The sequence below is a fragment of the Mytilus trossulus genome, chromosome 12, assembly GCF_036588685.1.
Source record: "Mytilus trossulus isolate FHL-02 chromosome 12, PNRI_Mtr1.1.1.hap1, whole genome shotgun sequence".
NCBI classification, from domain to species: domain Eukaryota; kingdom Metazoa; phylum Mollusca; class Bivalvia; order Mytilida; family Mytilidae; genus Mytilus; species Mytilus trossulus.
The window spans coordinates 42,287,339-42,301,925 of NC_086384.1; the positions used below are offsets into that span (position 1 = coordinate 42,287,339).

Here is a 14,587-nt window from a genome sequence, read left to right on the forward strand (position 1 = left end):
GCCTCACCATGTACGCTCAGGACCTTGAAAACTGCAAATCACTGCATTGATAGTATATAACATGCATGCGAATAACTGTGAAAGAAGATACAAGATGAAATGCTATGAATAACTAAACCTTAAAAAAATGATACTATGACAGACAAAATTACATATAGTTATCAGGATTATAATAAAGTACGCCAGACGCGCGTTTTGTCTTCATAAGACTCATCAGTGACGCTCATATCAAAATATTTATAAAGCCAAACAAGTAAAAAGTTGAAGAGCATTGAGGATCCAAAATTGCAAAAAATTGTGCCAAATACGGCTAAGTTATCTATGCCTGGGATAAAAAAATCCTTAGTTTTTCGAAAAATTCAAAGTTTAATAAACAGGAAATTTATAAAAATGACCACATTATTGATATCTATGTCAACCCAGAAGTGTTGACTACTGGGCTGGTGATATCCTCGAGGACGAAACGTCCACCAGCAGTGGCATCGACCCAGTGGTGTAAATAGTATACACCATATATGGTATTGTCATGGTTTTAATAAAGAAACGTGCAGCTAAGACATTGCAGTTTTCCGATTCATTTTTTATATAGGCTTACATGGTTCATTGTCTCTTTTGAGTAGAAAGAATGTTCTCCAGAGAGACCACTTGATAAACATCCAAAAGGAAAAGGACGGCAGTCTAATACTAATCAGCATCAAGAAATGTACAAAAATGTAGGATATAACCAACACTCAAACCAGTATCAAAGATTTAACCAACCCCAAAACAAATATCAAGGAAGACCTCAAGGAATGCATGCCAATCAAGGGTATAACCAGCAACCACACCAATATCAAAGATTCAACCAACAACCAATCCAGTATCAAGGAAGACCAAATGGAATGTGTGCCAATCTTGGGTATAACCAACAACAAAACCAGTTTCAAGGTAACAACCAACCCCAACACCAGTTTCATGGATACAACCAACCACATCAACCACAACCGTATAGTCAGGGGTTAGAAGGAATGATGCCACCACCATTACTACCAGCACAATATATAAACCAGTCTCAACAGAATGTCACTGGTAAGTTAAATGATTTAAGGACGATTAATATGTTATCGCGATTTTATTAATGATTCTTAAAGAATCAGTGAAGAATTACCTGATGATGAAAATAATAATAATAATATGAAAGGAAAAATAATCACGAAAAGAAGTGACTATAGAGTATATGTCAATAAGACAACAACGAAATAAAACAAAAACACCTAAAGTTTTTTGAAATGCTTGAAAATTTTGTCTGCCAATCAACATATCAACAGGGAAGATGTGGTATATAAGTACCAATGAGACAACTATCAATCCAAGTTTCAATTTGTAAAAGTAAACCATTATAGGTCAAATTATGGTCTTAAACACGGAGCCTTGGTTCAAACTGAACAGCAAGCTATAAAGGCCCCAAAATGACTAGTATGCAACAATGTAGCGATACATGTTCCTTACAGATTTAAATAACATTCTAGTAACCAATCTTCCATATTAAATTAAGTTTATCTCTTTGAATGACTTAATTGGATAATAAAAGTTTTCCAAAAAATAATATGAATTAACCAGTATACAATCCTGTTTATAACTGTCAATCCATGAATAACTTTTATGTTCATAAACATTAATTCTTAATAAGGTTTTTTTTATGCAGTTCAGGTTCAGGTTCAGGTTCCCTCCGGCTCACATTCAGGTCAAGGACTTGCACCTAACCCTCTAGTGATGCCAGAAGATAGAGGAAGAGTCAGAGGTCCAAAAATAGGGAAAGGTGGACATGGCTTTAATGAAAATAAACATGAAAAATTGGAAGACGAGAATGCTCTTGAAAATCAAAAAAAGAGGGGTAATGGTAGAGATAGGGGTCGTGGAAGAGGTGGTAAACGTCAGCTTGAGAGAAAAAATGAACATGAAGATGGAGAAATATCTGGTGTTGATGATATTGATGTTTTCAAATTCTTGATCAAATCTTTTGGTGGAGGTTGTACTTTCGAAGACTTTTTAAGGCGTTGTGAACTTTTTCCTATGGGCTCTAATATATGTTCGTGGTTTAAAAAGCATAGTAGAAGATTTCATGTTTTCTGGGACGAAAATGATATTGTTTATATCCAGCCATTTTATCAAGAGGCCAAAATCTGCACCCCATGGAACAATAAACAACATCCAGGTCAATGTCAGAATTCCTCTTGTGATTTTTTTCACATCTGTCGTCGCTTCATTAGAGGCAGTTGTAAAGAAAGCAGTTGTCCCCTGTCTCATAGTTTTAGAAATCCACACAATCGGCATTTAAAGAATAAACTGGGAATCAGCGATTTTAGTGAAGTTGATATCAGAGTTATCCTTAATTGTAATTCTCTGTCAATTTGTGCAGATTATATTTACAATGATGGTTGTAAGGTTGAAAATGGAGAAAAAAGATGCCCACACCTACATTTTTGTGAGAAAAAAATATTTGGAAATTGCAAAGATCAATGCAAGAAAACTCACTCTATCACTCAGTTTCACAACAAATGGGTTCTTGGATCATGGAATATGAGTAGATGGCAAGAGGTACGAGTATTGAAGTCTATAAATGTACCACCAAGACAAAGAAAAGAAAATGACAACAATTCTGATGATTCTGACCTCAGTCAACACGAAGACGATGCGGTAGATACCAGTATTAGATATGATAGTGATGTCAGGGCCAGTAGTGAAGGTCTTTCTAGTACTGCATCATGTGATCCAAAATTCAAACAGCTGATCATTTCTGGTGAAAGTCGTAGTATAGAAGATGTAAAGGATAGGAGAAAGATGAAACCTGTATGCAGTGAAAGATTCAAATCATCAGAAGATAGCATTTGTGGAATTGTAGGAAAAGACGACCAGTGTCTTCCTAAAGTATCTGCACCACAAGAAAAATACGATGCTGATGATAACATCACAAAAGATGGGATAATAATGAAAAAGAACAAACAGGAAAAACAGGGTGCCACTTCTAGTAAAGTTGTAAAGCCAAAGCCCCCACCAAAACTTTCAAAACTGACTCCATCTGATCCAGATTATCAGGAAAGAAACCCTGATTTGTTAAAGGATGAAACAGAAATTTCTGAAATCTGCATTTTCGTGTCTAAGGATAAATGTCCGTCTGCATCCTGTAAGAATCTGCATCTGCCTAGTGGCATTCCTTACTTGTGGCAAATAAGGCAAATAAAAATGTTTGGCAAATGGTTTTCTCTAACATTGGCAGAGAACGAGAAAATAGAGAAAGGTTACTGTGATCTACTAGATGAAGTAAGTTAATACTGATTTCAGTTATTAATTTTATTCTATTTGAAGAAAGTACGTAAATGAAATAAGACAATTTATGACGGACTGATTTTCTGTCTCGTGAGTCATAAAGTTTTTCATATAAAAGGTTGGTTGTATATTCTGTTATTGGATATAGCATTTCAAAGGAGAAAAAGCGTGTAAAATGTAATGTCATACTATTTTGCATATTTCGTAAACATGTTTCATTAATTATAGGTGAAGTACAATGGCAGTAAATACAGTTATCATATTTGGTTCTCAAAGATGCAGGCCATAATTTGTGATGTTGATGGTCAACCTGCCATTGGCGATAATAAGCATGACCAGTGGTGTAATGTTAGACGTCTGAGTACCCCATCCTTCACTGAGAAGAAAATGATGGTTGATAGTTATCCGACACAATGGAGATGGTACTGGAAAGATGACAGTGAAAAATGGAACATGTACAGTAAGGTGAGAACGGTACACATTTGTAGATGTTTTATACACATTTGCAGATGTTTTATACACATTTGGAAATTTGTTTATACATATTTGCAGATGTTTAATACATTTTCGTATCTTATTAATTGATAAAAATGTGCTTTTCGTCCTTTAACAAACAAATTGTAAGATATGTTGAAATCCATATAGTCATTGCAATGTTAATAGTAACAATCCAGTTTTGACACATATATTACATATATGGTAGAGATACGTTATAATTGATATTTGGAACACTAAATAAGTCACATGTACTTTAAAATGCATCCATCATGTTTTTCGTTTGCATAAAGCTTGATACTAGGGTGTCCAACTTATATCTTTGTCACTCTTCAAGTCTGTGTTTACTGCGGAACTGGTGTAGTGCAAGAAGCCATGAAAGCGATTCTTAACCTAACGTGTAGGTGTTATAACAAAAACTGGTAATATTGGAGATCTTTATGATGAAAGGTCTTTATGTGAACCGTTACCTTGTGAACAAGCATGTAAAAAAAAAAAAAAAAAAAGGTTTTTTGTTAAAAGTTCTGCACAGCATGTCGAAACCAGAACTTAATTTCATATCACATGAAAAAGAGACAAACGATACTAAAAGGATATTCAAACTCATAAGTAAAAAATATACTGACAACGCCTTAGTTAAACAAGGAAAATACCAAAAAACAGAACACGAAACACGAAATCGACAACTAAAGAATGAGTATCATGAACCTCATCAAAAACTAGGAGTGATCTCACGTGCTTTATAATGTTAAAATGGTTAGCAGATAAAAACGTTTTAGACCTGATTTATGTATGTAATGTAACCACTAGTTTTTTTGTTTTTTTAAACACCAATTTGTCATCATTGACATTTATACAAAAAAAATATAAAGAAAAAACCGACAGCACAAGGGGTTACTGTCAGGGTTGACTAGCTAGGGGTATTGAAATATTTTTAATCCTTGATTTTGAATGTCTCGCAAGGACTCCCTGCTAATGTGTGTTGATGTATTTCGTATAAAAATAGAAATAGCAAGGGTCGTCAAGTTGGTAACTTATTCCTTATTCCTTATTCGTAACTTATTCCTTATTCGTTACCTATTCGTTATTCATTCCTTATTCCTTATGTGGTCTATTTGTTACTTATTCCTTATTCCTTTTTCGTTACCTATTTCTTACTCGTTAATTATTCAATTTTCGTATGTCTCCCCCTTTTCTTGCTTTACTTTCTTATCTCTGGTAATAGTTCTTGGTTTGTAGAGGTGAAATAAATAAAGGCAACAGTAGTATACCGCTGTTCAAAACTCATAAATCCATGGACAAAAAACATAATCGGGGTAACAAACTAAAACCGAGGGAAACGCATTAAATATAAGAGGAGAACAACGACACAACACCGAAACGCAACACACACAGAAACGGACCCAGCAACAACACTTTTAGCGCTAAATTTACACGTTTTAGAGCTCGACTGATACCCTGTTACTTATTATTTGTTCCTTATTCACTTGTAAAACGTGTGTAATACGTTGCACCTTTACAAAATACTATTCAATTTTTGTCTTGTCTCTGGTGATAGCTATGGTTTCTTAGAGTTAAAATAACCCTATAAGCGCGTATGTACACGTTTCAGCATTCGACTGATACCCTGTTACTTATTAGTTCCTTATTCGCTTGTAATACGTGTGTTATACGTTGCTCCTTTTAAAAAATACTTTCTTATTTTTGTCTTGTCTCTGGTGGTAGCTAAGGTTTCTTAAAAGGTGAAATAGCCACATTAGGGCATATGTACCCGTTTTAGCACTCGACTGATACCCTTTTACTTATTTATCTCTTATTCGCTTGTAATACGTGTGTTATACGTTACACCTTTATAAAAATCTCTTCAATTTGTGTAGTGTATCTGGTATTAGCTTTGGGTTCTTAGAGGTGAAATAACACTTTGACATATACCTTTTTTAATCCTTTTTCATATAATTTTGTTATTTTCATAGGATGATCTCACCCTTGAGAGGAAGTATCAGACTAAAAAGAAGACTCATTTGTATACCATGGAGAACAACCATAGTGTGTACATGATAGATTTCCAGAAGATGATCCAGGTTAACGTCGAAACAGATAGAAAACAAAATATTACCAGACGTCCACTGTTTGTGTCGAAAGATGATGTTAATGAGAAAAAAATGTGAGTTGAGAGTTGAATTATTTTAACTTTGGTTTTGGCGTATAGGGATCAAACTCAATTCTGTATAAATTAAAATTGTTTGATGGAATCTTATATCAGAGCATACAGTGGTTGATTTATAGTATTTACTTGTATTATCAAAACAAGTTGTCGGTTAACAGAGTAATATTAGTCAGGTTTCAATGAGTTGTCGGTGTTAACAGAGTAAATATTAGACAGGTTTCAATGAGTTGTCGGTGTTAACAGAATAAATATAAGAAAGGTTTCAATGAGTTGTCTGTGTTAACAGAGTAAATATTAGACAGGTTTCAATGAGTTGTCGGTGTTAACAGAATAAATATAAGAAAGGTTTCAATGAGTTGTCTGTGTTAACAGAGTAAATATTAGACAGGTTTCAATGAGTTGTCGGTGTTAACAGAATAAATATAAGAAAGGTTTCAATGAGTTGTCTGTGTTAACAGAGTAAATATAAGACAGGTTTCAATGAGTTGTCTGTGTTAACAGAGTAAATATTAGACAGGTTTCAATGAAAATTGTATTGAAAATATTGAATACGTTACCAATGTTAAAAATTAATATCAGATTAAAAAGATGCAAGATCTAAGATAACTTTGTCGTGCCTGTGACATAAGTCACTTAGAACTGAGACACATCAATTTATCGTCGGATTCTCGACAAAGTTCAGGTTAAGTATCTGATGTACTTTTTTAAAAAGCATCCATGAATTCGGAATTTTTATGAAAATTGGAAATGCTTCCTTATCATGATCAAAAGTCGTTATTCACAGCAAACTTTTGACAATATTTATTTCAAATTATCCATAGTTTACTTTAAAATCCATTTACACTTTCAGATAAAAAAAAATACTTTGAATAACTATAATAAAGTAGTTTACTCAAATCAAGAAAAAAACTAATGCGATTATTAACTATAAAAGAGGGACGAAAGATACCAGAGGAACAGTCAAACTCATAAATCGTAAATAAACTGACAACGCCATGGCTAAAAATTAAAAAGACAAACAGACAAACAATAGTACACATGACACAACATAAAAATACTAAAGAATAAACAACACGAACTAACTAGCACACGTATTAATTTATTTGTTAGTACTATTAATCTTGTTCTTTTTACGTTATCTATTTCAGTAATGTTGAGTTATCATTATTATAATATCCCAGTTTTTTTCTTCATTTAAATGGTTTAAAACTAGTCATTTTTGGGCCCTTTATAGCTTGTTGTTCGGTGTGAGCCAAGGCTCCGTGTTAAAGGCCGTACATTGACCTATAATGGTTTATTCATAAATTGTTATTTGGATGGAGAGTTGTCTCATTGGCACTCATACCACATCTTCCTATATCTAATTATAAGTTATATTTTCAAGAAATCCTGTTTGGTATTTAATAGTAAATGCAAAATATGTTCGCATGATTCTTATAAGTATTTTTTATTTTGTTTGAATTCAACGTTATAATAAGCATTCAAAAATATTTAAAGAAAGTAAATGTTAGAAATTCAAAATAATAACAAACGTAACTGCAAGTAATTAAAAAAATCACCATGGTGTGTCAATCAGATATAAACTATAGCCCTTTTCAATGATTGTGTAGCTAAAGTTTATATCTTTGGTAAGCTTACTTGCTAGCTGAACCGTGACGTCATTGTTAGGTAAGGTAAACTACCCTCCATTTGAAGTAGCCTAGTCCTAGAAACAGATAGATTGGTTATCTGTCGGACTAGTCTACTCTTAGAGGAGGGTAGTTTACCTAACATAAAAATGACTTCATAGTCCAGCTAGCAAGCCAGCTTACCAAAGGTATCACATTTGCCTACACACTCATTGAAATCGGCTGTAAAGCTTTTCTATATCGACCAATAATGTTTTGTTGACCCGGTGTAAGTACAAAACAAAATGTATATTGACTGAAGATGATGTCCAAAGTCAATTATTTTTTTATGGGATATCAAACGTGTATTAACCACTATGAAAAAGCTACAATAGTTTTATAACGAAACAATATCATTCAATCGCTGAAACTTACTTTTAAAGATTGATTATTAAATATCTACTTTGTTGAGTTCTTTTATGTTATTTTCCATATAGGCTTTTTACCCAGCTACATTTTGTTGCTACGTGTTTTATTCATTTCAAATAGTACACAAACAGTAACCAGCACCTCCTAATACTCTCTTTGTAAATTTCTGCATTCTTGGTATGCATTTCAAATTAAAATCGTGCACGTTTTTCGTCTTCCTTCCAGCTAACAATTCCGAACGTGTTTAATTAAAATCACTTTCATTCGATCTTGTATATCTGGGCGTTATGTATTCGGGTTTAGTTTTCTGTAATTAGTTTTTACTTCAGTTTCATTATGTATATCTCTTTCATATTCATTTGTTAAAATTTACTGTTTGCAATAGCGTAAATTGTTTCATATAATATGAATGTTCTTATCCTGGGCATACAAACAATGCCGTATTTGGCAAAACCTTTTCAACTTTTGATCTTCAGTGCTGTACAATTTTGTATTTTTTTCACTTTCGATCTTTTATATCTGGGCGTCACTGGCGAGTCTCGTGTGGACTAGACGCGTTTTTGGCGTATTGAATTTTAAACCTGATGCTTTTTGTTATATATTAATCATGATTTTCTTTGTCTAATATGTTCTGCTTTTTATTTGTATTGTAGTCCTGTAATATTTTGTTTTCATTTCAATGTTATATTTAACTGTGCCATTTAAGTGCGAGGTTTGGCATGCCATAAAACCAGGTTCAACCCACCACTTTTATTCCCCTTTAAAAGTGTCCTGTACCAAGTCAGGAAGATGGCCATTGTTATAATATTGTTCGTTTCTGTTTTCTCTTATTTTTGAGATAAGACGTGGCACGGTACTTGTCTATCCCATATTCATGTATTTGGTTTTGATGTTATATTTGTTATTCTCGTGGTGTATTGTCTGTTGCTTGGTCCGTTTCTGTGTGCTGTTGCGTTTCGGTGTTGTGTCGTTGTTCTCCTCTTATATTTAATGCGTTTCCCCCAGTTTTGGTTTGTTGCCCCGATTTTGTTTTTTGTCCATGGATTTATGAGTTTTGAACAGCGGTATACTACTGTTGCCTTTATTTATCAGGTCTTGCAATTTTTTTTACCGCAGCTTACTAAAGTAGAATAAAATTTGCATTTAGATTAACTAAACTATCATAACTGTATTAACACAAAAAACTAACTCTTTAAAATTGGAATTTATAAATCTATGTATTGTTAAAAAGCTTATTATTGTATATTTTAGTAAGACATAGTTAATACTTTTTTACAATAGAACCATGACAATAATTGAAAAAAATGACAGTTTGTGAATTATATAAAAGCATTATAATTCCAAGTAATTGCAAGAAACCCAAAGTATCAATGTGCAGTAGGTTAAAGTGTTATGCCACCTGATTCAACATACTTAGTAGTTAGTTTTAGTAATTCATAATCATAAAAAAAAAGATTTTGTAAGCAATTCAAAGCTTGTTAATATAACATGTTTAAACTAATTGCATGTTTTTTTGTGGTTTTTTTGTTTAACGTCTGCTGCTACTCCATTTTTTACATTCATTGTTGACATATTTGTATGTTTTAATAGTGAAAAAAACTACGTCCCACCTAAACGAGTGTCCAGTTATCCGAATGCTAAAGGTTACTCGGATCATTACAAACACCTTGTCGACGATGATGACGATTTATATAAAGGTAGTGATTTTGTTTACATGGATAAGAGTTTGGTTCCACCGAAGGCTGATAGTAGTGATGGACACTAGGATGAAGACGAGTCTGATTTTATTGACATGGATGAGAGTTTGGTACCACTGAAGGCTGATAGTAGTGATGGCATCTCGGTTGTAGACGAGTCGGATAAACTTTCTAATTGTTGATGATATTGTGAAGTATTCTTTGCATTTTGTGCTTATATTAATTTTAGCTCTATTTAACCACTCAAATAATTGTTCTTTCTTTCGTTTTGCTCATGTAGCTGGTCACCTGTTGTGGTGCTTATACACTAGCCATTCGCTTTAAAATATTCACCGTTTTGTTTTTTTTATCGTTAATCACAAATGTAATTTCTTGCATCCTATTTTCATTATCTCTTTGGATCTTTTCATTAATATTTTATTTTTTTCTTTAGTTTTTGAACTTTATGCTTTTATCACATGATGATACCTCTCAATATGTTAAGTGGTTAATACATACTTGTGTGCAATAGGTGTGTCATGTAATGTAAATATAGACAGTTTTATAACAACATTAGTAAAGAGTTGTAAAATTATTTAGTTGTCTTATTTAATAGTGTTATGTGAATATTATTAGTTACATAGTGTGCTAGTTACCTCCCTTTTAACCTTTCATGGAATATACACGGTCTCCACGCGGTTGCTTTTAACCAATCATATTCCTAGAAAGGTATAGGAGGTAAGATAATATATAATACACGTTGATATTTCATTTTATAATAAGTAACAAAATAAACAGGTTGTACATGTACATACAGATATATCGTAGTCGTTCAGTAGAATACAAGTTCTCATAAGACGAGTTTATACAAAATAGCTCACGATGAGCGAACTGTTTTTAGGTTTTTTTTTTATATTTGCTTATGGTTATGACAAAAACAGACCAAAACACAAAAAATAACCATTCATGTAAAAAACTTGAAAATTGGGTAAAGGTCAGATGATTCCTGCCAGACAAACTTGTTCACCATACAATTAAATCAAACAAAACACGAAAAACCTAACATTGACCAATGAACATTGAAAATGACCTCAAGGTCATATAGAACCTGCAAAATAGATATAAAACGATGCTGAGAACAGTCAGATATTTCAATATTTATTTCAAAATATGATTCTGTTGATCAGTAAAATGTATGCATTTTCTGTAAATAATACCTAAGGTTGTGAATCGATATTTCTTTGGAAAAGAAATGCCTTCCAGTTCAACACTCCACTCCACTCCCTTCTCCGTATTCAATAAATTTTAATTGTCTAACATCAAACAATTTCTATATATGGAAATTCTTTTCTTTTAAATGAAGGATACATCAATGGTTTAAAGGATAGAGTCTTAGCTTACGAAATATACACTTTACTTGTATTGTTTTAATTTTAGTTTCTTGTGTGCAATTTGGAAATTAGTATGGCGTTCATTATCACTGAACTAGTATATATTTGTTTAGGGGCCAACTGAAGGACGCCTCCGGGAATTTCTCGCTACATTGAAGACCTGTTGGCGACCTTCTGCTGTTGTTTTTTTACTATGGTCGGGTTGTTGTCTCTTTGACACATTCCCCATTTCCATTCTCAATTTTACTTAAATTGATACAAGTTTAGTGTTTGTCTAATGTTTTCTTTTGTTGCTGTTATCATTTAAACACGTAATTTGCCCTTTACAAATACATAACTGTTCAATTACACGTGACAAAAACCACCACAAAGATATTCGTGCATCTTTGAAACCGAAACCACAAACATCATGTAAAAATTAATCAATATTATAACATTATATAGAAAGTTTACATAAATAAAAACTAACCAACTGTTATCTCTGTATTCAAAAGAAGCTCATTTTAGCCAATGCTGATAAGATGGTCAGGGTCAAAACATTATCGAGGGAGATTTATTCCATGTAAGTGGTTCGTTGGATACATGCCGTGGTATTTGTACCAATAACTTAGACTTCAGAACCAGAAGCCACAATGCTGCTGCTTATGGGAAAGGTGTCTACTGTGCTGTGCGTGCCAGATTAAGTCATTGTCCAAAAGTAGATTCACCTACAGACACGCAATTCATGTTAAGAGCCAAAGTGTTGGTTTAGCAGTATACAAAAGTTAATCCTTCTCTTCGTCGACTTCCAGAAACCCCTGGAGAGGTACATAAGTTGTATGATTCCTGTGTGGATAAAGAGCAAGATTATGTACAGAGAAACTATACCTCCTTTGGATCAAACCTTTGGTGCTCCGAAACCTACCCTACAATGCAAAGTTTCCCTAACTCGTCTGATGGTAGAGCAGAAAATCATCAGCAGCTTTGAAAATTAAAGGCAACAGTAGTATACCGCTGTTCGAAATTCAGAAATCCATAGAAAAAAAAAATCCGGGTTACAAACTAAAACTGAGGGAAATGTTTCAAATATAAGAGAACTATGACACAACAGAAACACAACACCAAAACGTAACACACAGAAACGAACTATAATGTAACAATAGCCATTTTCCTGACTTGGTACAGGGCATTTTATGCACACAAAAAAGTGAGTTGAACCTGGTTTTGCGGCATGCCAAACCTCCCGCCTCAATAGCAATGTTAATTATAACATTAAAATGACAACATTACACGACAGGGCTACACTAAATAAATGGGAGAAAATATAGGACAGAGAAACAAACGAATTATAGCCATTAAAAGGTACCAGGTAAAAAAATATATACGCCAGACTTGCGTTACGTCCACACAAAACTGCTCAGATGAAAAAAGTTTGAAAGCCAAAACAAGTACAAAATCACGTTTAAATACTGATACGTGTGTTGTACAGTGAACAAAATTGATGATAAAACATCCATTGGAAATTAAGGTAGATTCATGGTATACCGCAATCTTAGAGTGAACAATTCAAGTACAAAATCGGTCTAGTTATTTTCTCAAGTCTGCAAATTTGGAGACAGAATTGCAATTTATTGGTTATACTGTTTATTTATATAAAGAAATATCGGTTTAACTCAATATATTTAAACAAATATCAGTTTTTGTGTTTTTAGAATCAATTTTTTCAAATAAAATTTTTGAGGGGAGTTAACTCTTTTAGTAAAAAACATATCCTGGACCGATAGAGAAAATTTTAATTTCTACTTGAAGCAAGAAAACAAGTTCGGATACACCATTTTATCTTTTATTTTCTTAAAAATATTATTAAACCTATCTTCTCACAATTTATTTCAAAATTCTTTCTGATAGATTTGTTTATGCACTCAAATGTGTTTTTTCATGGAGAATCCAACCAAATTTAGGCATTTTTTAACAACTCGTAGCTTAGAAAATTAGACAGTGACCCATACTTTTTTTTATATTTTTTTTTAAATCTTCATTTTGGCAAAGTATAAGAAAATTCCATCTCAAGAAATATATACCTATGATCTACCTTAACTGTACATTATGTTGTCGGAGGATTTTGCCTTCATGGTTTATATATAAATATGGTTTTAACATTCTTATTTATTACTTATAAACACATATGACGTCGAAGAAAACACACAAAAAATGTGAATTGAATTTAAAATTGCATGTGGAATCGTTCTAAATCATTTTTGAAATCATATTTATCTTGTCTTGTATTTGACAAGAGTAAATGAGAGTTTTTTGAAGATGTTGATCTAAGAATTCCTAGATGAGGTGATTTGTCAACGACTGGCATAGGATTTTCGTTCAAAGTTAGATTGACTGATTTAGACTGTTTCTTGTGGTTAGATGGTTCTATTTGTAAGACAACGCTTTTTTGAGGCTGTAGTAGATAGTGATGGTTTTGACTATATTCAGCAGCTATATTTATGAGAAGTTGTAGTTCTGCTGGATTTTCGCTCATCAAGGCAACATCATCTGCACAGGCTATTGCATTAACAGAGGTTTCTCCAATTGTGCATCATTGTGCAACATTTTCAAAATTGTGAAGTAAATCTTCAATATATATTTTATACAGATCTGCACTGAGAAGACCTCCCTGTTTAACTCCCTGTTGGACTGGAAACTTTTCTGAATAATCATTTGCCCATTTGACGCATGCTTCTGTGTTTTTATGTATTTCATCAATTAATATCCAAGTCGCTGGATTGACATCGGTGAAGTGTACTTTCCGTAGAAGCATTTTTAGGACCACAACATCGAAGGCAGATTTCGCATCCAGTAAAGCTATAAGAAATGGCGATTTCTTGTCCATGTATTCTCTGTATACTTCCTCTACTATGATTGCTGCATTCAGTGGTGACGCATTTGCAGTGAAGCCTCTCTGTAGTATTGACTGTAGGTCGAGAGAATGTTTTCTTAGATCATCACGTAGTATGTACTCAATTATTTTCAATAATATTGGTAAAACAACTATACCACGGTAGTTCTTGGAGTAGGATTTGTCTCCTTTGTTTTTGTTAACTGGTGATAATAGACCCATCTTTATAAAATCAGGAATCAGCCTTTTTTAAACATAGTATTAATGAGTTTATGTAGAAATTTCAAAAATAGGTCCCCTCCATATAAATAGTTTTCTATGGAAACGCCATATATGTCTTCTGCTTTTCCTTTATTTATGGATTTAATAGTTTTTTTGAATGATATCCAGGCTTACTTCTTTTGATGTAAATTGGCGACTTATTTCTAAGATTGTATCATAGTCCATTTCACATAGTTGTAAATGCTGGTAATTAAATGATGGATGTTCAGTTGGTATTGCCAGTTTGTTAAAATGAGTATGCCATCCAGATAAGATAACATCTCTTTCGAAAGTTTCTCCATCAACGTTTAGGTCGTTTATGAAGGTATTGCCATTTTGTCTTTGCTTACGTATCAGTTTATAGAAAAGATTTTTGTCGCCACTAT

General features: G+C 33.0%; 2 protein-coding genes across 2 annotated transcripts; one reads left to right on the top strand and one right to left on the bottom strand.

Moving 5' to 3' along the window:
* Positions 1–624: 624 nt before the first annotated feature.
* Positions 625–10,275, top strand: LOC134692116 (uncharacterized). The gene is made up of 5 exons (XM_063552536.1): positions 625–1,068; positions 1,685–3,300; positions 3,535–3,771; positions 5,775–5,965; positions 9,595–10,275. Exons 1-5 carry the CDS (start codon positions 702–704, stop codon positions 9,767–9,769), a joined length of 2,586 nt encoding a protein of 861 aa, XP_063408606.1. The 5' UTR covers positions 625–701; the 3' UTR covers positions 9,770–10,275.
* Positions 10,276–13,640: 3,365 nt separating this feature from the next.
* LOC134692467 (uncharacterized) lies at positions 13,641–14,162 on the bottom strand. Its single transcript, XM_063552919.1, has one exon. The coding sequence runs from the start codon at positions 14,160–14,162 to the stop codon at positions 13,641–13,643; it is 522 nt and encodes a 173-aa protein (XP_063408989.1).
* Positions 14,163–14,587: the final 425 nt, after the last annotated feature.